This window comes from Carassius carassius, chromosome 46, assembly GCF_963082965.1.
Source record: "Carassius carassius chromosome 46, fCarCar2.1, whole genome shotgun sequence".
In the NCBI taxonomy this organism is placed as follows: domain Eukaryota; kingdom Metazoa; phylum Chordata; class Actinopteri; order Cypriniformes; family Cyprinidae; genus Carassius; species Carassius carassius.
Window position 1 is genome coordinate 8,318,632 of NC_081800.1, and position 23,152 is coordinate 8,341,783.

Consider the following 23,152-nt stretch of genomic DNA (forward strand, 5'->3'; position numbering starts at 1 on the left):
TAGGAATTAAGAAGTCAAATCAGACCAATATAGTTCATTATTTTTTTAATCAGGGACATCCTCCTGATGTGTTTAACATGTTTGGTCAGAAATGTAAAACAAGCATAACTAAGAAACCAAATACCATCACTATTCACGATGCATTTGATCAATGACCAATGGCTAATACAATCAGGTTATTTTAAACAGTTACGTAATAACATGTCTAGCTCAGCTTATTTGCGGTGTAAGCCCTAATAAATCACACAACAAACTAGTTGATACTCTGGTCCGTCTCAAGAACTGACAAAAATAAAATAAAGCTACCACTTAAAATTCCCACAAATCTTAAAAAAAAAAAAAAAAAAAAAAAAATTTCCAAACTCAGCAGAGGAAAGCTTATTAGTTTATCATACTTTCCCCATCAGTCTAGTCATATCCTACACAGCCACAAGACTTTCCTTTCTCTGTATGTCCACCGTCTGTCTGTGAACAGCACAGGAACGTCTCTCGCAGTGAACCTCTGGACTGCAGATAACACACACGAACATCACATCCCCTGCTCTCCATGTAATTTCACTTCCACATTGGCTCTAGCAAGACCAATATTAGCTACACCTTTCTCCGTCAGTTCTTTTCAAATGTCTGATGTCCCAAGTCGTCCTGCTGCATGCTGCGTCTACGTCCTGCGGCGCTTGGCTCCTCCGGGGCTGGAGGGGTTGCTGGAGTTCATCACCTTCTCCACGGCTCGACTCCTCTTCCTCTTTTCCCCGGATGATTCTTTCGACCCGCTGCCTGTCTCACCTGAGCCCCCCCTCTCGGCTCGCTCTTTCTCTTTCTCGCGCCCGCTGCCCGACCTCTCCGACATCTTCACCGAGGAATTGCTGCCTGATGAAGGCAAAAGGGAAATGGGGAAATAAGGGTCGGATATGGGAACACAAACAACAAAACAGATGAAAAATCACTACAAAAGAAATGAAAAAACATTCACACCAAAATTATTTATTTCTATCATAATTAAAAAGTGGCAGGTAATTTCTGTGCTAAATGAAGTCCGATATTAGCTTGCAAAATGTGCTGTGATTATGACAAAGCTGCTTGTTTTTACACCTTTTTATCAACAGAAATTGGGAGTATATTACATGAATAATATAATAAACTCCCAAGATACAAATAAATTAAACTATTAATTTTGTGAATGCATAATCCCCACATTTTAGTCAAATATTAAGACAGCATTTTGGAAAAGAAATCCCAGAATACACTGCAATGAGCAGTGCAAAGTCCTAGATAGGCAAAGCAAAAGAAATGGTTTTAATTTTCCATTCAATATTTTAACCTATATTTGTGTACCGTTTGTTTTTGTGTTCACGTCATGTTGTAATTACCGTTAATTACTAGATGACAACCCATGCCGTTCTACTATAATATTAATGGCAAAATGAATTGGTGTAATTTGAGTAATCAATAGACAATACCACAATACCTTATTTCTAGTTGCGTGTTTTCATTTGATGTTAAGCAGGTTGTACAAATTTGAGATTTCAGAAATTTACAAGTTTAGAAGTGGTTGAGGACATGAATGCTTTATACAAGTCATTAACCTCATAATTACGAAAATTCCAACATGATGCGAACACACCTTATGCTTATTAGCTTATTGTGTTGTTAGCAAAATGCTAATACAACTTTCTATATAAAATAAGTTGAGTGTATTTGTGCTATTTGTATGCTGCTGCCAAGGCAGAGGGTTCTCAAATGAGACACTTACAAATATGGCCGCAAAAGGGAAGAACATTTTCCGTAAAATTCCAGAAACTTTCCAGAACTTTTCTGGAATATAATTACTTGAAAATTTTTATATTTTCCACTAGTTCCCAAAATTAATGGCAAGTTTCCAGAACTTTACCTGCAACTCTACTTATAAAATTGTTGTTTTAACCAAAGAAACGCAATATTGTCGCTGTTCCACAAGTGCCACCTGCTGTCAGAGAGTGAATTTGCGTCTCATTGAGCCAGTCTGCTGCTGCTCTTTCCTGCTGATGTTTTATGCGGTATAGCTAAAGTCAGACCGCTCTGTTTTTGCTTCAAATTTCAAAAGTATACAATCTAATTTAGATTAAAAACAGTTTAAGCTCCATGAATGCAACATATTGGTTTGTATTCTGATTAAAATGTAGTGGTTCCCTCTCATTTTAAAAGGAAAGAGCACCGGCAAGATCAAAGTTTATTTATATGAAGAGATTTATTTTATGTTATTTATTTGATCTGTGGTTTGTTTTAAAATTTAAATTTAGTAAATTTGACATTTACATTTCAAAAAGAAATGCGCATCATTTTGTCCAATCAATATAAAAGGACACCTTTGTCAAAAAATTTATAAAGTTGATATGCTATCTATGTAGGCAACAAGCATGGGGCAAAACACCAGGGATCTCTGATGGTTTTAAAGCCTATAATTATATGTTTGAGATTTAAATTACCAAGTTGTCCTGTCTGCTTTAACAACTAACAATTTTCAAATTAAAGGGTGAATCAGTGTGTATCATTTCTTCAACCTTGTTACTGTAAATTTGTGAAAAACTCGTGAATGTGCAAGGGATTTTAAAAGCATATAAAGCTGCAGCTGTTCAACAAGCAAACCCCATTAACATTCCATGCTTCATACACACAGAGAATAATAACATAAGCTAGGGTGCACAGAACACATAAAAAAAGACAAAAGAGAAAGAAGGACAGCGAGAGAAAGACGGAGAGAAAGACGCACATGGTCAGAGGTCTCTGAAGGCTGTCTACAGAGGCCTCTGGTAATGAGCTGGTCTGTACTGAGCTCAAGCTGGAGCTTTGGAACAGAGCGAAATGTTTTCTTCTGTCCATACCTCGCAAAATCCTGGCCAGCCATACTGGGACCCAGACCTTTGAAAATGAGACACAAATGACCAGTGTGAGCCACGCTGAGCTTCACGCCAACGGGAGAACGATCCAGAACAAAAAAAAAAAGTGATGCAATGACGCAGGTTTTAATAGACGGCTTTCGTCAAAAGGAAAGAGAGAGAGGGAAAGGAAAAAGAAGGGGTGAGTAGATGAGATAAATAAAGAGTGGAGGAGAAGAGAACCTTCTTCGTGTGTTGCAGGTGGGTCACTCTCTTCTTTGAATTCCTCTTTTACTTCGTCTTCAGACCCCACTTTACCTGCGCAAAGACAAAAAGAGCTTTTAAGTAAATCAGTCAAATAAAACGGATCAGCAGTAAATCACAAGACTATGAGCGGCTCACCTTCCTTGACTTCCTGTATGATCTCTTCAGGCAGCACAAAGCTCTTCTCCGAGTTTGGAAACGGGAGTATTTCTGATTCATGCTGCAGGAATAAAAAGAAATGTACTGATTAGATTTGAGAGGTATTTTTACACAGTGTTTAATTTGTGATAATAAAAGTGGTAATATTGTGAATCTTATACAATAAATATTTGTTTATTTATAAATATTTTTTAAATAGGACATGTACAGTCGTGGCCAAAAGTTTTGAGAATGACATAAATATTAGTTTTCAAAAGGTTTGCTGCTAAACTGCTTTTAGATCTTTGTTTCAGTTGTTTCTGTGATGTACTGAAATATAATTACAAGCACTTCATATGTTTCAAAGGCTTTTATCGACAATTACATGACATTTATGCAAAGAGTCAGTATTTGCAGTGTTGGCCCTTCTTTTTCAGGACCTCTGCAATTCGACTGGACATGCTCTCAATCAACTTCTGGGCCAAATCCTGACTGATAGCAACCCATTCTTTCATAATCACTTCTTGGAGTTTGTCAGAATTAGTGGGTTTTTGTTTGTCCACCCGCCTCCTGAGGATTGACCACAAGTTCTCAATGGGATTAAGATCTGGGGAGTTTCCAGGCCATGGACCCAAAATTTCAACATTCTGGTCCCCGAGCCACTTAGTTATCACTTTTGCCTTATGGCACGGTGCTCCATCGTGCTGGAAAATGCATTGTTCTTCACCAAACTGTTGTTGGATTGTTGGAAGAAGTTGCTGTTGGAGGGTGTTTTGGTGCCATTCTTTGTTCATGGCTGTGTTTTTGGGCAGAATTGTGAGTGAGCCCACTCCTTTGGATGAGAAGCAACCCCACACATGAATGGTGTCAGGATGCTTTACTGTTGGCATGACACAGGACTGATGGTAGCGCTCACCTTTTCTTCTCCGGACAAGCCTTTTTCCAGATGCCCCAAACAATCGGAAAGGGACTTCATCGGAGAATATGACTGTGCCCCAGTCCTCAGCAGTTCATTCACTATACTTTCTGCAGAAGATCAATCTGTCCTTGATGTTTTTTTTGGAGTGAAGTGGCTTCTTTGCTGCCCTTCTTGACACCAGGCCATCTTCCAAAAGTCTTCGCCTCACTGTGCGTGCAGATGCGCTCACACCTGCCTGCTGCCATTCCTGAGCAAGCTCTGCACTGGTGGCACTCCGATCCCGCAGCTGAATCCTCTTTAGGAGACGATCCTGGCGCTTGCTGGACTTTCTTGGACGCCCTGAAGCCTTCTTTACAAGAATTGAACCTCTTTCTTTGAAGTTCTTGATGATCCTATAAATTGTTGATTTAGGTGCAATCTTAGTAGCCACAATATCCTTGCCTGTGAAGCCATTTTTATGCAACGCAATGATGGCTGCACGCGTTTCTTTGCAGGTCACCATGGTTAACAATGGAAGAACAATGATTTCAAGCATCACCCTACTTTTAACATGTCAAGTCTGCCATTCTGACCCAATCAGCCTGACATAATGATCTCCAGCCTTGTGCTCATCGACATTCTCACCTGAGTTAACAAGACGATTACTGAAATGATCTCAGCAGGTCCTTTAATGACAGCAATGAAATGCAGTGGAAAGGTTTTCCTGGCAAAGAAGGACTATGCAATTCATCTGATCACTCTTCATAACATTCTGGAGTATATGCAAATTGCTTTTATAAAAACTTAAGCAGCAACTTTTCCAATTTCCAATATTTATGTAATTCTCAAAACTTTTGGCCACGACTGTATTATATATGCTCTGGAAACTATAGTTATCAATTAATTATCCTAACACATATTGGCCCATCCAGTGTTATGTTAGTATAACTGAAATACTATTATGGATCTTTATTCATATTTTTAATTTGTTTATTTTTACATTCTATGTTTTAATTCAATTTTAGTTCAAGTTAGAATTTTTTTCTTGTTTTAGTCATATATATATATATATATATATATATATATATATATATATATATATATACACATATATATATATATATATATATATACACACACACACACACACACACATATTAAGTTAAACTAAATGAAAATGAGAAATGTTGCCTTGCAAACTAGCTGGAAATTAGGTACTTATTTTATTTCAAGCAACATTTTTTTTTATGGTTTTCATTTTAGTTAACTATAATGACCCTGGGTCCATCACAATATTAGGGTCAGAAAGTCTAAGAACACTAGTGAAAATGCTTTTATTTAGCATTTACTTAATTTTAAAAATGTAAAAATTTTATTTGAACATATTTGAACACATTACTGTCATTTGAACATATAATTGTCACAAATGAGCTTATTTATTACTGAGTGCAGAATCTTAAATAAATGTATTAATTTTACATCATAACGTTCAAATAGTTTTAAAAACACTAAAACTTAAATAATATCAAGGGTTTAAAATGATGCAATATTTTAATTTTAAATACCACATTTTCAATCTGAACCTTTGGATCCCACATACACTACATTGCATTAAATTGTTGTGATGTCGAATGCATGAGGTGAATGAATCTCATAAAATAAACCTCCCAATCGCAAGAAAGCACGAATTGAGTTGTCTCACCAGCGCCTGCATGTCGTACATGGTGCTCAGGTGATCCCAGATGACTTTAGAGGACACCTGCCTGCCGATGTTCTGACTGAACTTATCACGAATACAGATCATGTGGAAATGACGATTCACTCCTGAACACACAAGACAGTTTCACACAGTCACGCTCCTGACACCACAGAAAAAAAAACTAAACATTGTTGCTGTAACTAGCCGTGATGCTATCATGCTAGTTAGCAGCCGCGCTAATTTTTGCTAAAGTCAACACACATTAACTGCTTTAAGTTACTCCATCCATAAACAAAATATTAGTTATTAAAAATAGACAAATTCAACAATAGTCTACAATGAAAAATCACATTTGTATCACTATATTAAAATGTATTTTAACAAATTGCAACTGGACTCGATAACGCTCGCTAAAGTATCACTAAAAACGCTTAAATTAACTTAAAAATCTTTATCAGTATTTTAAAATCTGATTGGTATGATTAAATAACTGTATTGTTACTTGATTTCAGATACTTAAAGGGTACAAATGAGCTCACTGTCTTATTTATGATGTTATATTGTTCCGCGTGTAGAGATCAGGGCCTGTTATTCACGATCAAATCCAAATGAATTCATCTTACCGACGGGTTTATGACCCAGCATTGCGTGAAAAAGACACACTTCTACTTCTTGACTCCATACGATGGATTCCTCGGCGATGCAGATGCCGGTTTCTGCTTGTTTGTCGTCGGATGGCAGAGTCTCCGCTTCCCCCATGTTTCTCCAGAGACACACTGCAGCAGTCAGAATCAGATCTGGTTCATCACCGCAGGACTCAACAACACGACCAGACACTTAACAGATCATTAGAGATTTACCATCTGGTTTCATCTGTTTTTAAACAGTTTTGATCGGTAAAACCATATATATATATATATATATATATACTTTATATTTATCATAATTTCAAAGTTTGCTTCTTTATTTATTTATTAGAATGGCACTCTTTTGCTCACAGGGGTTTGTTATTAATGTAGTTTTCTGTGCAAATTCGTTTAATAGATGGACCATAAGATATAGATAATAAATAAGACAATATTTGCCCATTTTGTTTAGCAAAATTTAGGCTACCAAAACTCTTGTCGATGTATAATGCTTAATTTCACTTTTTAAACTAAAACTAAAAAATAAACAGTATTAATTAATTTTATATGAGCAGAGACTTGTAGGACTTTTTATAATTAAAGAATATGTAGTTTTAATGCAATCACAGTTAAAAGTTAAACACAAAACACACACACACACAAAAGCACAAAATTATATATAAATTGAATAATGAATAATATTTTAAAATTGCCTCAATTAATTACACTCCATTGCTCCATCTCTTTATTTGCACATGGAAATGATTTGGAAGAGCTGATCATATGTAGTTTAGGGGTCTGTTACTCAGGCAACCGAAAAGCTCTGAGTTTGCTGAGTTCCTATAAAATAAGAAAGCTTTATTGAAAATTCACACGTTTTTGGATGAATTCAGAAGTGGGAAGTTGTTCTGCAATATTTATTATTAAAAAAATACAAATATGACATGACCCCAAAAAATAAAAGGTAGAGAAACAAGCAGTACAACAGTTTGTCAATGGTTTCAGACACACGCATTAATCACGCTGTCAGCAGGACCGTTCCACTGCTCGTCACCCAGCGGCTCATGCATACGTCTGCACTGCAGATCTCCAGACGCAGCATCAGTGAAGGAGCTCTTAGAGAAGTTCACCCAGTCTCCGGTGACGTTTACTCCATGCACCAGGCACAGCTCTGCAGCCAGCGTGTCTTTCAGAAAGAGCAGGCGTGCCAGTCTCTGGAGCGGGTAGCGGCAGTTTCGGCTGCTGTGTCCGTGGCTGTAGAGCAGGAGCAGGTCTCTCCTGCAGCGCAGCAGGTGTTTGTGGACGGCACAGACTTGGATGAAGTCCAGTCTCTGGGCTAGACGGAGCAGCCGGACTGGATTGCGCTCCATATGTGCTCTGCTTACGGCCAGAGCCAGCTGAACAGCCGAAGAGCTGCGGATTCTCTCGGGCAGCTCAAGAACATGTTGAATGGCCTCAGCTGAACCTGAAAGCATGAAGAAAATATATCGGTTTATCTCTGTTGGTACTTCATTTGTTTTTTTTACACTGAAAACTGTGGAATGTGTGGGGAAGCATGAATACAACTGAAAAAAAAAACTGAAAACACTATTATTTTAATGTTATTTAAGCAATATGCCCAGAGAAGTCATGGTTTACAGTTTTTACATCATCTAAAGGGAGCTGTTACAACTAGAAGCTGTTCTAAATTCAATGTTAACCATGCTGCCAATCGTTACAATGCTTAACAGGGCTCATTGCTTTTATTAAATGGTTAGCCTGCACTTAAGCCCACCCATTATGTCAAAATTCACAACAGAATCTGACTTTGGGAAAATTTCTTTGATAAATACTGATAGCAGAATGTTTGCCAAGTAAGACACTGGCACACATTTGTTTCTATAAAATGTTTACGGTATATGGTATCTAATAAATACTGTAAATTGTGACCTGTTCCCCAACTGTGACTAAGTATACATGCCACCCCCCCCCACACACACACTCTCATAAGGGATCAAATCTGCTAATAAACTGAACAAATCATGTAAAAAAAACGTATTAGCTTTTACTGGAAAATGAAACAACATTTTAGCAAACTTTGACAACTGCCTTAATCTTTTAAACAACTGAAAAGATAAGATAAAGATAAAAATCCACTGTCAATTTCAGCGAGTGAAGAACAAATGTATTCTCATGTATGTTATTCATTAGGTAGTCTCTGACAAACAGCATGTTCATGATATTTAGGAAATGCTTGTAGACCTCTGCAGGCCTCCAAATAATACGGCCCTGTATTGTGCACGTTTTTTAGACAGACAAAATGTGAAATTTTTTGTTGTTTCCATGAAAGGAGTGGTTGCTTTTATTGTCTCATAGAACAAAATTCTTTTATTTGAATCCAGGAAAATTCAGATCCTCCTGTAAATAATAGTAAAATCACTTAAATAAAACCTGTTGTTCCATTATAGCAGATTTGGACTTAGCTATTGTATAAGATTTTAGTCATATGTTGAAAAATGGAGCAAAAAGTCTAAGTTAAATGAATCAAGGGGGGAAATAACTGTAAAGAATGACTACAGTGGATCAATATCCTGACAGTGAGAGCTCTAGCAGCTGTGGCTCACTCACCCAAGCTATAGAGAAGACTTAGTGCCTGATACTCCTCCTGATGCTGGTGCTTCCCATCTCTGTAGCTCTCCAGCAACCAGCTCAAGCATTCCTGCAGGTGAGTGTCATTGATGCGCGGGTCGAAATACTGAAGCTGCTGCCCGCAGAGTCTGTAGGAGGAGTAGAGAAGGAAACGCACGCTTTTCTCCAGCACGGCCACACAGTCCGGCCCCGACACACGCTGGATAATCATGTCCTGACGGACGCTACGCAGACGGTCAAACACAAAACTATACACCTGAGGATCATTAATAAGACAGGATTGAAAGGGCCATCATATTACAGATAAAGAAATAACAAGATGCCATTTCCATACCTCCGTCCATGGCTGAAATGTAGAGGAAGCTGCAATCTCATCGACTAGATAACACACAGTTTTTAAAAGCACAGATGGAGGTCGAAGGTCGCTGGCTCTTGTGGAGTCTTTCCCTGCTGCTGGTCTTGAATACTCTTTGACGGCACGTGAGACATCAGCACACGGCAAACGATCCCGCTCTGTGCCGGTCACCATCTCAAACCTGTGCAGTCGATTCTGTGCTTCCCGCTGGCGTAACTCACAGACAGGACACATAGTCATACAGATGCCACGAGGTACCGAGTCCTCAGCTTTCTGCTCCTCCAGCTGATCTCTGTTCGCTCGACTCGGTTCCTTCTGCCTGTGTCCTCGGCCCCTCCTAGACTGATGCCTCCTGGACATCAAACAAGACAGAAAACGTACTGAGAACTTAAACTGATCAAAAGTTTGGAATAATTCAGTTTTTATGTTTTATGTTTTTGAAATAAGTCACTGATTCTCACAGAGAATCCTAAAAAAAAACTTGGTTTTCACAAAAATATTAAGTAGCATAACAGTAGTTTTCAACACTGATAATAAAAAGAACCATAGGCGTCAATAGTAATTGATCAAATCTGCAGCAAATTATTAAAGTATTAACTGCTGAAAATTCAGTTATGCGTCACAGGAATAAATTAGTTTACAATGTACTACGCCTATTTACAATTGTAATATAGCCTTTTGACAGGTGGTGTTTGTTTATGTGTGTGTGAAACAGAGTTAAGTTTTTAGTGTTGCAGAGGTCTGTAAGATGCTCACTGCATTATTCCTCATTGCTGACACTGACTGAAAAATAATTATTTCCAAACTTCATTGCTTAAACACATTTTATTCATCATCAATCGGACTTGTGCATGCAGTAACGTGTATGTGCTGCTTTATACTGTAGTGACATGCGCTTTGTCACAACGAACGCAATCTGTTTCTGTCTGCGGAGTGCGCTGACTTTTTGTATCAAATGGCAAGAGTTAAGCTTTTTGATCGGTATCTATATATATGTGTTAATCGAAATAAAAACAAGCTTAAGGGAGACTCACGCGTTGCTCATGGCTGTTTTGTTCATTGGAGCGAGCGACTCAGACGTCACTTGCCGTGAAGACAGCTCTGATTGGTCGCCAGTTGTCATACAGTTGTACGTCATATCCGATAAGTGCTACGTAATATTTATTGTTTTTATACAGTCTATGGCTTGAAAACAGTGATCTATAGAGTATACTATATGTAGATCAGCGCTTGAAACCTGTTTTTATACAGTCTATGCTTGAAACAATAAAAAAGCACAAAATTAAAGTATTTCAGATTCGCGTTAAAAACTCGTTTTATTTATTTTTAAGAGCATGAAATTATGCAATATTACAGAAGTTACAAATAGATTTTATTATGGTTTGTTTTGTAGGAAAATTGGACTGCATATCTGACCATTGAAAGCAACCAGAGTAATTTTCTATATAATTACTAAGTCAATTCAGTTATTAATGTAATGTGTAAAGGACGTTATTAATAAAATATAAGTATGGCATCACATATTTCTCTATCTACATACATGAACTGCACTGTACATACATAAACCTACTGTTTAGGTTGTTGATCTCAGTTTTAAAACAGTTTAGACCATAAAAAGAATTTGAACAGAAAAGTATTACTTAACATTTCTTAACTAAAAAGTGTAATTAAGTTATAATACACGTATGCTTTAAAAAAAATATAAAATAAAATAAAAAAAACTTCATCACCAGTCTGATTAAACACGTGACAAATTCCCTTAATCATTCTGTAGCAATGTATGAAATGAACACCTCCAATTCATTATTTTTACATACTTTATTAATTTAATTGTAAACAGATGTGATATTCACACAAGGTATAATGATGACGTGGAGGGACAGAAGAGAGTCTGGGCTGTGCTTGGTCCGATCCGGTCTTCCTCCAGTGATTGCTGGATCACAACTGTCTCCCGGCTTACTAACGAAGACACCTCCAGAAGATCCCAAACAGTCCTAAAATGAAATTAAAACCAAACAAAGACATAATCAGTTAAAGATTAGATAAAGAATGGCGCAGGTGCGAGTCCTTCATATATGGAGACTGACGTGCCTTGTCAACTGCTGACTGAGTTCATCAGCAGTATTTTTCATCTCTCGAAGACAGTCCGTTGAAGCCTCAGAGTCAGTGGGAATGTCCTTAGTATAGTGGTGCAGGACTTGTGTACTCTGATTAAGACATTCAACAGCTTTGTCTGTGTAAGAGAAACATTATTCAATAAATCAGGTTGGAATCATTAGAAAATCTAAAATCCTCATTTTAATTGCAGACACAATAATAAAGTTTTTTTTTTCTACAGGTTAAGCAAATCAGACCTAAAAACTGGCCAGCGTCCTCTCCAATGTGCGCATTCTTCACAGGAAGCTTGTGTCTCGTGGCATCAATGGCTGTGGCGAATGATTTGTAGTCCTCTGCAAATGTGTTTGCTGCAGCAGGAACAGGAGTGAAAGCCTCAATCTGCATAAAAGAGGGACTCGAATGTGAGATGTGTCATCGTGGAGATTGAAGCAACAGTGTTACTGTGTGAAGATGACCTGTAAGTCCAGTAAACTGTTGAGCTGTTTCTGCTTTTCCAGCAGCAGATACTGTCGTTTCTTGCCATTAACTTGAGCGGACAACTGCTGCTCTTTCACCATCACAGCCAGAATATTCCTCTCAGCCTCCTCTCTCATTTTTCGGTATTATGCTCAATCTAGAAACATAAAAACATGACCAAACATGCACTTTAAATACACATTTCAAACACCACATATAATATTATGACAAAAAAGTACAAGTAAAATATTTATGCCTAAAAATGATTTGGATTAATGTTTCATATTTGTTATTATTTTGCACACATGCATTAAATGAAGTAGCTATTTATTTTCTGGTGTTGCTAGCCCTCTTTATTTCAGTACAGGTTAAATATGGAAATTACAGTTTTATAGGCTACTATTATAGTTTTGAATGATTACTATTTTGATTTTTGTTTTTATTTTAATTTTAGTTTATGTTTTAGTAATTTTCAGTAGTTTTTTTTAAATATGTCTATATAGCTTTAATATCATTTTAGTTATTTTAGTGTAACAAGTTAATTAAAATGAGAAATGTTACAAGCTCAAATATTTTTTTATAATTTATATTATATTTAATTCAGTTAATGTTTATTTTATTTCAGGTAATAATTTTTTTAGGGCTTTCATTTTAAAAATAAAAATAAATCCTTTTATTATATTTTATGCTACCTAAGCTAGTAGTAGTTAAAAAAAATAAATTTACCGTATTTTCCGGACTATAAGTCGCTCTTTTTTCATAGTTTGGCTGGTCCTGGGACTTATAGTCAGGTGCGACTTATTTATCAAAATTAATTTGACATGAACCAAGAGAAATGAACTAAGAGACCTGAACCAATAGAAAACATTACCGTCTCCAGCCGCGAGAGGGCGCTCTATGCTGCTCAGTGCTCCTGTAGTCTACACTGAAGACATAGAGCGCCTTCTCGCGGCTGTAGACGGTAATGCTTTTTCTTGGTCTTAAATAAATGCGACTTATAGTCCGGTGCGACTTATTGATGTTTTTTCCCTCATCATGACGTATTTTTGGACTGATGCGACTTATACTCAGGTGCGACTTATAGTCCGAAAAATACGGTAAGTTTTTTTTTATTATTATATTATTATCATAAATAAATAGAATAAGTAATAGATTAATAATAGTAATTGAATTTATAATCTTTTTAATACACATAACTTTGATAAATCCAACATTGAGGTTTAAGGATAAGTTATTGTCAGAGTGCTGAGTAAAATGTCATCATTTTAATAAAATGAATGCAAATTAAATGGTATATTTATGTGAAGAACATTCTAGTGACCATCTCTGATTAAATTTAAAGAGAAAATGTTTCTATTTTAAAAACAAATCACAGGTAAAGTTGTGAGGCACTTTAAGTACATGAAATGAACTTAACTTCACACCTTAGCAGTAAGGAAGGCCAGCAAAAATGTCTCCATCGCCATGTCCCTTTCTTCATTGTTGGGGTCTGCTGTGCTTAGCTGCACAACTTTATATGGAAAATATAATCAACATATTAAGCAAACAGGTCTGGTGAAAAAAATCATATTACTCCAGACTACAAGTACCACACCTTTAATGATGGAGACATCAAAATCTGGACGTATGCAGTGACCATCCAAAACAGTCGACTGAAAGACATTTCCTCCCACATTCGAGGACTCCAGAATGCTGCTGACCACTGTGGGAAAACATTACAGGCTACATAGCACTTCATTTAAGGAATATTAACTTATCCAATACAATAATACTCATTCTGCAACCTAGATCCAAGGATATTTCATTTGACAGATCTCTAGTCTAGACAAACACTCACAGGCAGAGTCATTGTGTGTCAGAGAGCTCATTGTACGTCTCGACGGTACGCTCTCCCTCGGTCTCGGCGGGTTGTTACCTCTGGGAGAGGACGGTCTGGGTGGCATCAGCATCGACTGCTGAACAGAACACACCATAAAAACATCAACGGTAAAAACGGTAAGATCAGACAAAACTGTTAGTAAAACATCAATGTGTTTTGACACTGAATGACAGGAGGATGCAAGTCATGCTCTCACCTTTGGATTTCCTCCTTGCACCGCTGTTATTTCCACTGCTGGCTTCATTTTCAGTGGATAAACTATAAAATGATAATAAAAAAAGAATCAATATCCGCATACATGGAACTGACTAAAAGTAAATTAATAGAGGAAAGAATGAATTAAATGACAACTAGATAGTGTTTTGTGATGTCCAAGTTAGTTCAATTTGAACTTTGAACCACTTTAACTTAAAGGGATAGTTCACCCAAATATCTAAATTATGTCATTAATGTTTCACCCTCATGTCGTTCCAAATCCGTGAGACCTCCATTTATCTTCGGGACACAGTTTAAGATATTTTAGATTTAGTCCGAGAGCTCTCAGTCCCTCAATTGAAGCTGTGTGTACGGTATACTGTCCATGTCCAGAAAGGTAAGAAAAACATCATCAAAGTAGTCCATGTGACATCAGAGGGTCAGTTAGAATAGTGCTGGGCGGTAAACCGGTTCATACCGAAAACCGGTGTATATTTTCGTTACGATGTTAATTTTGAATATACCGCCATACCGTTGTAATTAATTACTCAGCGTTCGGAACGAACGTTATGCTTCGCCGCGGCCGCGAGACACTGTTTCAGACGGACCCTTTACAATGTTGCACTTCTAAGCAGCGACTGCAAGGCGTGGTGAGGGCAAAGAGTATAGAAGCCCGAGCCGAGCCAGATAACGAACAATAGACTCGTTCTCGAGTCAAGAACCGGTTGCATCGGTTTTCGGATTACCAGTAGTGATGGGAAGTTCGGTTCTCTCGGACAGATCGAAGTCGTGGGGGGAAATCGTGGCCTAATGGTTAGAGAGTCGGACTCCCAATCGAAAGGTTGTGAGTTTCTAGTCCCGGGCCGGCAGGAATTGTGGGTGGGGGGAGTGCATGTACAGTTCTCTCTCCACCCTCAATACCACGACTTAGGTGCCCTTGAGCAAAGCATCGAACCCCCAACTGCTCCCTGGGCGCCGCAGCATAAATGGCTGCCCACTGCTCCGGGTGTGTGCTCACAGTGTGTGTGTGTGTTCACTGCTCTGTGTGTGTGCATTTCGGATGGGTTAAATGCAGAGCACAAATTCTGAGTATGGGTCACCATACTTGGCTGAATGTCACTTCACTTTCACTTCACTTTCATTATCCGGCTTGGCTCGGTGTTCATCTTCATCTCTCTCTTCACAGCAGTTCAGTCAGTGTACTGTTTGAGTAAATGAATTACTCCGGGATATTGGTTTGTTTGAACTCAGAGGGAGTGTCAGCCACATTAAAAAAGTTAACAGCTTAAGTCATTTGTGGATTAATACTTATTGGAGACGCGAACTGTTTAAAACGATTCAGTTCGATTTAGTGAACTGGTTCAAAAAGATCAGGTTACATCGAATAATTCGTCCGCGAACCTGATATCACAAACTGCTTTGTTTTGAACTCTCTCTCACAACAGACACAGAAGAGAAGACAATGCTGAATAAAGTCGTCGTTTTTGCTATTTTTTGACCAAAATGTATTTTCGATGCTTCAAAAAAATTCTAACTGACCCTCTGATGTCACATGGATGTCACATGACTACTTTGATGATGTTTTTCTTACCTTTCTGGACATGGACAGTATACCGTATGCACAGCTTCAATGGACGGACTGAGAGCTCTTGGACTAAATCTAAAATATCTTAAACTGTGTTTCAAAGATAAACGGAGGTCTTACGGGTTTGGAACAACATGAGGGTGAGTTATTAATGACACAATTTAGATTTTTGGGTGAACTATCCCTTTAAGTAACAGATGCAGATTTTTCATTACATTTAGCTGTTAGTAGTCCAAACAATTATTCAGGCTTAATAATGTCAATGTCAAATGCATAAATTACTTTACTTTCCACGGTGTTTAATTTTTAAAGCAAGTCGTGTTGGTTTACTCAGATGTCAATTCCGAACTATGTGTTACGGTGAGGAAATATTTAAACATTTATTCAAACATATATATATATATATATATATATTAATTTAATTATTCAGCTTTAGACCAGCATTAGCACAAGTGCTTTCACAAGAGGTAATAAATACTTTATAGAATATTACACGAATATTAGAACAAACACGTTATATACACGTAAGGGGAAGTCGTGGCCTAATGGTTAGAGAGTTGGACTCCCAATCGAAAGGTTGTGAGTTCGAGTCCCGGGCCGGCAGGAATTGTGGGTGGGGGGAGTGCATGTACAGTTCTCTCTCCACCTTCAATACCACGACTTAGGTGCCCTTGAGCAAGGCATTGAACCCCCAACTGCTCCCCGGGCGCCGCAGCATAAATGTCTGCCCACTGCTCCGGGTGTGTGTGCATTTCGGATGGGTTAAATGCAGAGCACAAATTCTGAGTATGGGACTTGGCTGAATGTCACTTCACTTTCACTTTTTATATGAGTGTTTGTAAACAATCAACTTAATTAAATTAAGAATTAAACTTAAATTTAAGATGTGAAATCTTACTTTTTTTGAGTCACTCGAAGGTGTTTTCTCTACTTTCCGTGTGTTTAACGGCTTTTTGAATGCCATTACATTGCACAGAATATGAGGAGGACTGTAATGCTTCTTTATTTTTAACCGCGTTCTTTTCTATGGTTCTGTTGGTGTTCTTCCTCTGTGCTCGACGCGCTAACGCGAGCAGCGTTCTGCGCCACCTGTCGGACTGGAGTCTAACTGAACGAAATAAAGTAATCCAACCTGCGAACAGTTTCACAATTTTCCTCTACATTGCAAAATGACGTATTTTTTATTTTTTCATTGTAATTAATCACTTAGGAGTAATTTACTTCCTGTTTTATAGACATTTTAATTTAAAAATACGTAGTTTTGACCTGCAATGTAGATTGAATATATAGGTCACAGAATAATATATGCACATTTTCTTAGTGAAATGTTACGTCATATGTATGACAGATAAATTATTTAAAAGAAAAAGAAATTACTGGAACAGTTTCGTTTTAAACGATTTCTGTGATAAACTAAATATATTATTTGAAATGTTTGTCCTTTCGATCAGTTGTCAGGAGCGTCCGCCCACTGATGGTCAGGAATCAGGATTAACTCCTTGCGTGTTTACAGCGCGATGTGTCTTCATTCGCTCATGAGGAAGACTCCAGCAGCATGAAGAGCTGATCAAATCTGGTTTAGAGGTCTGTAACTCGGTAAGTGCATCAGATCTCCTCGGGGTTCATGTTTCTTCATCCCTTTGGAGTTTAAATGTAAGGATTAGCCATAGTTAGCCAGAAAAGTTGGCCGAGTTAAGCTCTAACTCTGCGTCTGCGTCTTTTTAGCGCTTCTTATCAGAGATCTGATGGATTTAAGTGATGGATTTGTTTAATTAAGGTCTAATTTCTTCTCATCGTAATCTTTGAAAGACCTGCTGCTTCAGCTCGACGTTATCATTATTAGCAAGCACCTAGCAAAGCTAAAACTCCCAGACGCTCCCACTCTCTCTCAGGGATGTTTTCAAAATTTTCTACATGTGGAAATAATGAAAGATGGTCAGCATAGATTGGTTATGGGGATTATTAGGAGAACTTAAAATTTGGGCTTGAAATCTGCTGTATGTTAAATGTCAATGAAACTTTTTATTACGTGCTCACTAAACGCCTTTAGTGATAAATATTTGTAATGGCATCTGCTCTTACTCAGACTTCTTCCATGGAAGAAGCAGAAACCCTAGCGGGGCTTTTTCACCAAACCCCATCGATAAATAATAAATATGTCTGTGTCGGATCAGTTTCACAGCTCAGTGAAAGTTCACGAGAGGTCTGAAGCTTCAGTGTTTCCATTTCTGACTCACTCTGTAAGCTCAGGAAGACACATTTGCTAGTCAGTAGTTTTTCCGGATCTGCCATAAGTGATATATCATGATTTGAACGCATATTGATGCATTCAGGAATGTTTCTCAGGGTGGTTGTGGGATCATGTGTTGCTTGTGCTCTTCAGGGTTGGAGGAGAGCTGGGATGGCCTCTAAACTGTTCGACAGACTTCGCCGTACGCTCTTCAAAGAAGGGGAGCTTCCTCAGGAGACGGACAGACATGGAGCAGATGACTTCCCAGAGAGCTCTGAGCTGGAGGACGATACAGACTGTGTGTCAGCACGACTTGGAGGAACCCTGTGCTTCGAGGGTGAAGGGGTCCTGGACTCTGAGGATGCAGGAGACTTGTCGGGGCCAGACAGCGACTCTGACTTCTTTGGGGAGTCCATAGATAATGGATGCAGCAGCACAGGTAGTCATCAATAACATGCGTGTTTTATGAAGCTGGAAGACTATATTCTATATAGATGAGTAGAAGAAATGAATTCGTATAGGTAAACTGAAGACCAGGATTCACGTTCAGAAGCTGTTACAGGGATAGTTCACCCAAAAATGAAAATTCATTTACTCACCCATGTGTTGCTCCAAAAGTTATATTATTGTTCAAACGTTTAGGGTTTAGTTAAGATTTTGTAATGTTTTTTAAAGAAGATTTCTATGCTTACCAAGACTGCATTTATTTGATTAAAATACAGTAAAAACATAAATATTGTGCAATATTGGTACAATTTAAAATAGCATTTTTGTGTGCGTTAATATATTTTCAAAAGTAGTTTATTCCTCCTGTGAATCAAAGCTGAATTTTCAGCATCATTACTTCAGCATCATTACATCATTAGGCTTCAGTGTCACACGATCCTTTAGAAATCATTCTCCAATAACATGTTACATGCATCTTTTATGCAGCTGTGAAGCACTAAACCAATGTTTATACAGTCTTACTGACTCCAAACTTTCAGCTTTACAGTATCCAATTATTGATCAGAGCTGTCAAGCTCCAAAAAACAAACAAACAAAAAAAAACACCTTAGTCTGTTTGACTTAACATGGCACATAGCAAATGTTCTGAAGTCATAAAATAGGGAATAGATTTAGATTTGGGACATAATCTCAGCCCTTATAGTTCTTGAATCACATTCTCCATTCTGTGTATTCATATTGATGTGTGGCCAAACAGACTGAAAAGCAGTGGTTTTTGGTTATTGTGAACTGCCATTTGTTTGGAAAAGAGTTAATATGGGAAAAGACTTCTTTTAAAAGCAGCATGTGGTTTGGAACAAGCTCTTCCTTTAAGCACACTCCGAACATATTTGATATGGTTCTTGTGAATTTACAACAATGTATTTTTAGGCAGATTTCACTTCTTTTTCGTTCTCTTGATTCTTCAGAGTTGCAGTAAATTTTGTCTTTGGTTTATAGAGACCAGCCCAACAGGGCCTTCCCCAAAAACCTCAAACATGATCACCAGACAACTACAAGAAAACTGGAAGAGCTCAAGAACTCGTTGCATTCCTGAAAAACTCATTTTTGAGGTGACTGATGCCAGTGTTGTGCATGAAACTAATTCCAAGTATGTGGTAAGTACACTAACCCCAACTGTGAACCATTTCGGTCAAGTTTCAGTTTTTATACCAACAGTCAAAGAAGCATTTCATATTTGTGAAAAGGACAAATTCAAGTGTTCACAATAAAGAATAGGAAAAGTCTTGTAAAAATCTAAGTTTAAAACGCATGTAAGAAAATTAAATGTACTCTTTGTATAAATACTCTAAAGCTCTCCATAACTCTTCAAAGTCTCCATAAAGACTTAGTGGTCAACCTACATATCTTTGATTTGGTGGGCTAATAAAAACAAAAAAACCTATATATATATATATATATATATTGTGACGAGTCAGCTGCCTCCTCCCTGATTGTCACCGGCACCCCGTCCTAAATCGCCGCCCTACTTAAGTAAAAAAAAAAAAAATTTTTTAATCTTAAACGTACTTAAGTATTGAAAGTAAAAGTACAAGTAAATGCAAAATGGAAAAGAAGCAAATAAACATAAAAAATAGTCGAAATGTGAAATTAAAACTGCCTGTAGGTGACAGCAAGTGAATGTTAATGATTGAGTCATTGACTACGTTTACATGCTGTTAAAATTCGGGTTATGGTCGGGTTAAGGTCACTATTCGGGTTTCTGAAACATTCGGGATAACCCGTTTACATGCGTGAGCAGAGAGAGTTACTCCTGTATGCATGGAATGTGTAATCAGTCGGCAATCCCGATGTAAACGGCGACGCACGGTTAGCGTCTGGACATACGGACAACAAGACGCAATATGCGTCATTTCCGATTCTTGTTCCTGTATCCAAAGACAACAACAACAACAACAGCAGCAGCAGGCGGATAATGAATAGTTTGGGGCAGATAGCGATAGTCTTTGTTTGCGCTTTGGCGCTGGTACTGATCCACCAGCAGCACTTGACACTACTGTGCCTCTATACTGCACGCTGGGTATTTTTATGCGCCGTCTCTACTCAAAAGACCAAGATTCCTTGCGAATAGAACATGCGCAGAACACACATTTTGATGGGGATATGCCGAAACGCGTTTACAAGACCAAATATTCGGGTTAGAAAAGGGGTACCCCAGGTATAATATCACGGTTTTTAAAAACCGGGATATGAGCATATCCGGGTTTTTGCCGGTGTTTACATGGCCGTGCGCGTCCGGGTTATTGCTAATATCCCGGTTTTGAACGGGTTATTGGCTGCATTTAAACGTAGTGAATCACTGAATCATTTATTCAACCGATTCGTTCAAAAAGCTGATTCATTCAGTAAATAAACACCGTCCATTGCTCAGAGATGCAAAACAGTCCTGTGATCTTTGTTTGGAACTATTTTCGTTGGCAAAATTTAGCAAAACAAGCAATATTATGTCTATAATAGAAGTCACTTGCTTTAATGAACTTGTATAAATGTGTTATTTAATGTGTTCATGCATCTGCAGAAAAACGGTACACTTTGTGTGATATAGCTTAAGTTAACTAGGCCTACATTAAATTATGAATATAAAAAGCATACAGAAGCATTTTTGTCTACAATCTATATGCCTGTAATATTAATATTGTTTTAATAGACTAATAAATGAATGTACATGCACTCTGTGTATGATTTGTGATATAGACTACTCGATAATGTCGGATTGCACATCATTACAACAAAACTTACCATATCATTGCAGAGGATGCTGTATATCAGCCTCGACTTGAGTGGAAAAGTTAAATCATCCGCTGCTTGTTTTCACCTGAGCAAAGGTGTTTTAGGAGTCTAACTTGCAAACGCCAGACCACTGATTCAAACCTGCTTTCCTGCAGTCTGTGTTCTTCTGACTATTTTGTAGTAAGTAACGAATATACTTAGGGGAAATATATCTGAGTAAAAGTATACAGTTTAATTAGGAAATGTAGTAGAGTAAAAGTTGGCTGAAATATAAAAAACTCTAGTAAAGTACCACAGATATTACCAAAAAAATACTTGAGTACTGTATTGAAGTATTTTTACTTTGTTACGTTTCAATACTGGAAGTACAAGAGTGAGTGATAGTACGTCTCACATCAGGCTTACACTCAGGTAAACAAACGTCAAATGTGAATGTGAGGCATTTTTTTTATTATTATTACGATATCAGGACAGTTGTATCACCCTGACAATCTAGGCTTCATGCCCCCGAAAAATATAAAAACACATTTAAATTCAGCAAATTAAAAACCTGCTCATCGTAAAAAAAAAAAATGTATATTTAGGTAATTGCATGTGTGAACTTGATGTATTTTTGAATAAACTATTACATTTGGACAAAAAATTCAAATATAAATGTAAGCGGCATGTCAAGCACCCATCCAACAGTTGCAGGTTTTGTTTTTCTGATTTCACTCTTGTGCTCTTTCTCATCAGCTCTACACGATTCACGTCATCCATTCTGGGACGTTTGACAGAACTCCCGCTGTCATCACGCGGCGCTACACTGACTTTGAACGGCTGCACAGGCGATTGCGTCGCCGTCACAGAGATGAAATGGATGGTGTGTTCTTCCCTCGCAAGAAGCTGCGCAAAAACTTCGCCGCCGAGACCATTGCTAAGCGCAGCCGGGCATTCGAGCAGTACCTGACCCACCTCCGCTCCCTTCCTGAGCTACGGTGCACACCTACGTTCCTTGAGTTCTTCTACCTGGGTGATCTGCGTGCGGGCCAGATGCTGATGCGAGTGGGCCGGTACCAGGACGCCCTGGGCTCTCTCCTCAATGCTCTGCGACTCCAGGAGAAGTTAGGATGCCATCAGCTCCTGCAGCTCAACCAGCTCCAGCGGGTTCATTGGTTCTTCACGCTCTCTGCCTTGGTCACCTGCTTTCAAGAACTAGACCAACTCAGTGAGGCTCAGGAACACTGCGACCGAGCCCTGCAGGACCTAGCGCCTTCCCAGGAGGCTTTGCAGCAGCACCAGTTGCACCCTCTGCTCATCCCGCTCCTCCAATCCAACGTCAGGCTGTCCTGGAAGATCTCGAAGGACAAGAGGCGCTGGGAGGCTCTTCTGCGGGAGATCCAGGAGCAGGGGATTGATGTCGGCAATCAGCTTAACCTGAAGGAGTGTCTAATCAAAGAGAGCATCGAGGACAGCGAGGGGCTGGTCAGGGCTAAGAGCAAAAGTGAAGATGTCCCGTAAGCATTCAGGAGTAATTTTTTTTAAAATATGAGTATTAGCAGTTTTAAGGGATGTTTCTGAAATGTGTATGATATTACTAAGGAAACCTGTGGAATTAATACAAACTATTATAATGCACAACACACCTATCACTTTGAAACATGCATAGGTACATTTCATGGGCACATTTCAATAGCGTTTATTATAGCCTTATTTTTTTATTTGGTAACACTTTACTATATAATTCAATTTGTTAACATTCCTTAAAGGAATAAATACTCAAAAATACTCTACTCGCTCTCAGGCCATCAAAGATGTAGATGAGTTTGTTTCTTCATCAGAACAGATTTGGAGAAATGGAGCATCGCATCACTTGTTCACCAGTGGATGCTCTGCAGTGAATGGGTGCCGTCAGAACGAGAGTCCAAACAGCTCACACAAACATCACAATAATCCACACCACTCCAGTCCATCGATTAGTCTTGTGAAGTGTTTGCAAGAAACAAATTCATC

At 38.2% G+C, this 23,152-nt stretch overlaps 3 protein-coding genes and 1 pseudogene across 8 annotated transcripts; 1 reads left to right on the top strand and 3 right to left on the bottom strand.

The window, feature by feature from the left end:
* Positions 1-36: 36 nt before the first annotated feature.
* Positions 37-6,675, bottom strand: mrgbp (MRG/MORF4L binding protein). 5 transcript variants are annotated; one of them, XM_059540524.1, is made up of 6 exons: positions 6,475-6,675; positions 5,855-5,976; positions 3,255-3,336; positions 3,096-3,170; positions 2,747-2,895; positions 37-863 (listed from the first exon to the last, which is right to left on the bottom strand). In XM_059540524.1, exons 1-6 carry the CDS (start codon positions 6,608-6,610, stop codon positions 780-782), a joined length of 648 nt encoding a protein of 215 aa, XP_059396507.1. In that variant the 5' UTR covers positions 6,611-6,675; the 3' UTR covers positions 37-779. The 5 variants fall into 5 exon arrangements, with proteins under 5 accessions (XP_059396507.1, XP_059396511.1, XP_059396506.1 ...); XM_059540528.1 differs by having other exon boundaries at positions 37-867; positions 2,859-2,895; positions 6,475-6,674; XM_059540523.1 differs by having other exon boundaries at positions 2,859-2,895; positions 6,475-6,673.
* Positions 6,676-7,314: 639 nt separating this feature from the next.
* Positions 7,315-10,619, bottom strand: sac3d1 (SAC3 domain containing 1). The gene is made up of 4 exons (XM_059540969.1): positions 10,495-10,619; positions 9,440-9,812; positions 9,085-9,361; positions 7,315-7,942 (listed from the first exon to the last, which is right to left on the bottom strand). The coding sequence occupies exons 1-4, from the start codon at positions 10,596-10,598 to the stop codon at positions 7,479-7,481; spliced, it is 1,218 nt and encodes a 405-aa protein (XP_059396952.1). The 5' UTR covers positions 10,599-10,619; the 3' UTR covers positions 7,315-7,478.
* A 690-nt stretch (positions 10,620-11,309) lies between these two features.
* Positions 11,310-16,657, bottom strand: LOC132128992 (HAUS augmin-like complex subunit 8; annotated as a pseudogene).
* Positions 16,658-17,141: 484 nt separating this feature from the next.
* Positions 17,142-22,927, top strand: LOC132129508 (sorting nexin-21-like). Of its 2 annotated transcripts, none has more exons than XM_059541138.1 (4): positions 17,142-17,289; positions 18,077-18,362; positions 19,370-19,527; positions 21,896-22,927. In XM_059541138.1, exons 2-4 carry the CDS (start codon positions 18,095-18,097, stop codon positions 22,658-22,660), a joined length of 1,191 nt encoding a protein of 396 aa, XP_059397121.1. In that variant the 5' UTR covers positions 17,142-17,289; positions 18,077-18,094; the 3' UTR covers positions 22,661-22,927. The 2 variants fall into 2 exon arrangements, with proteins under 2 accessions (XP_059397121.1, XP_059397123.1); XM_059541140.1 differs by lacking the exon at positions 17,142-17,289 and adding an exon at positions 17,328-17,346.
* Positions 22,928-23,152: the final 225 nt, after the last annotated feature.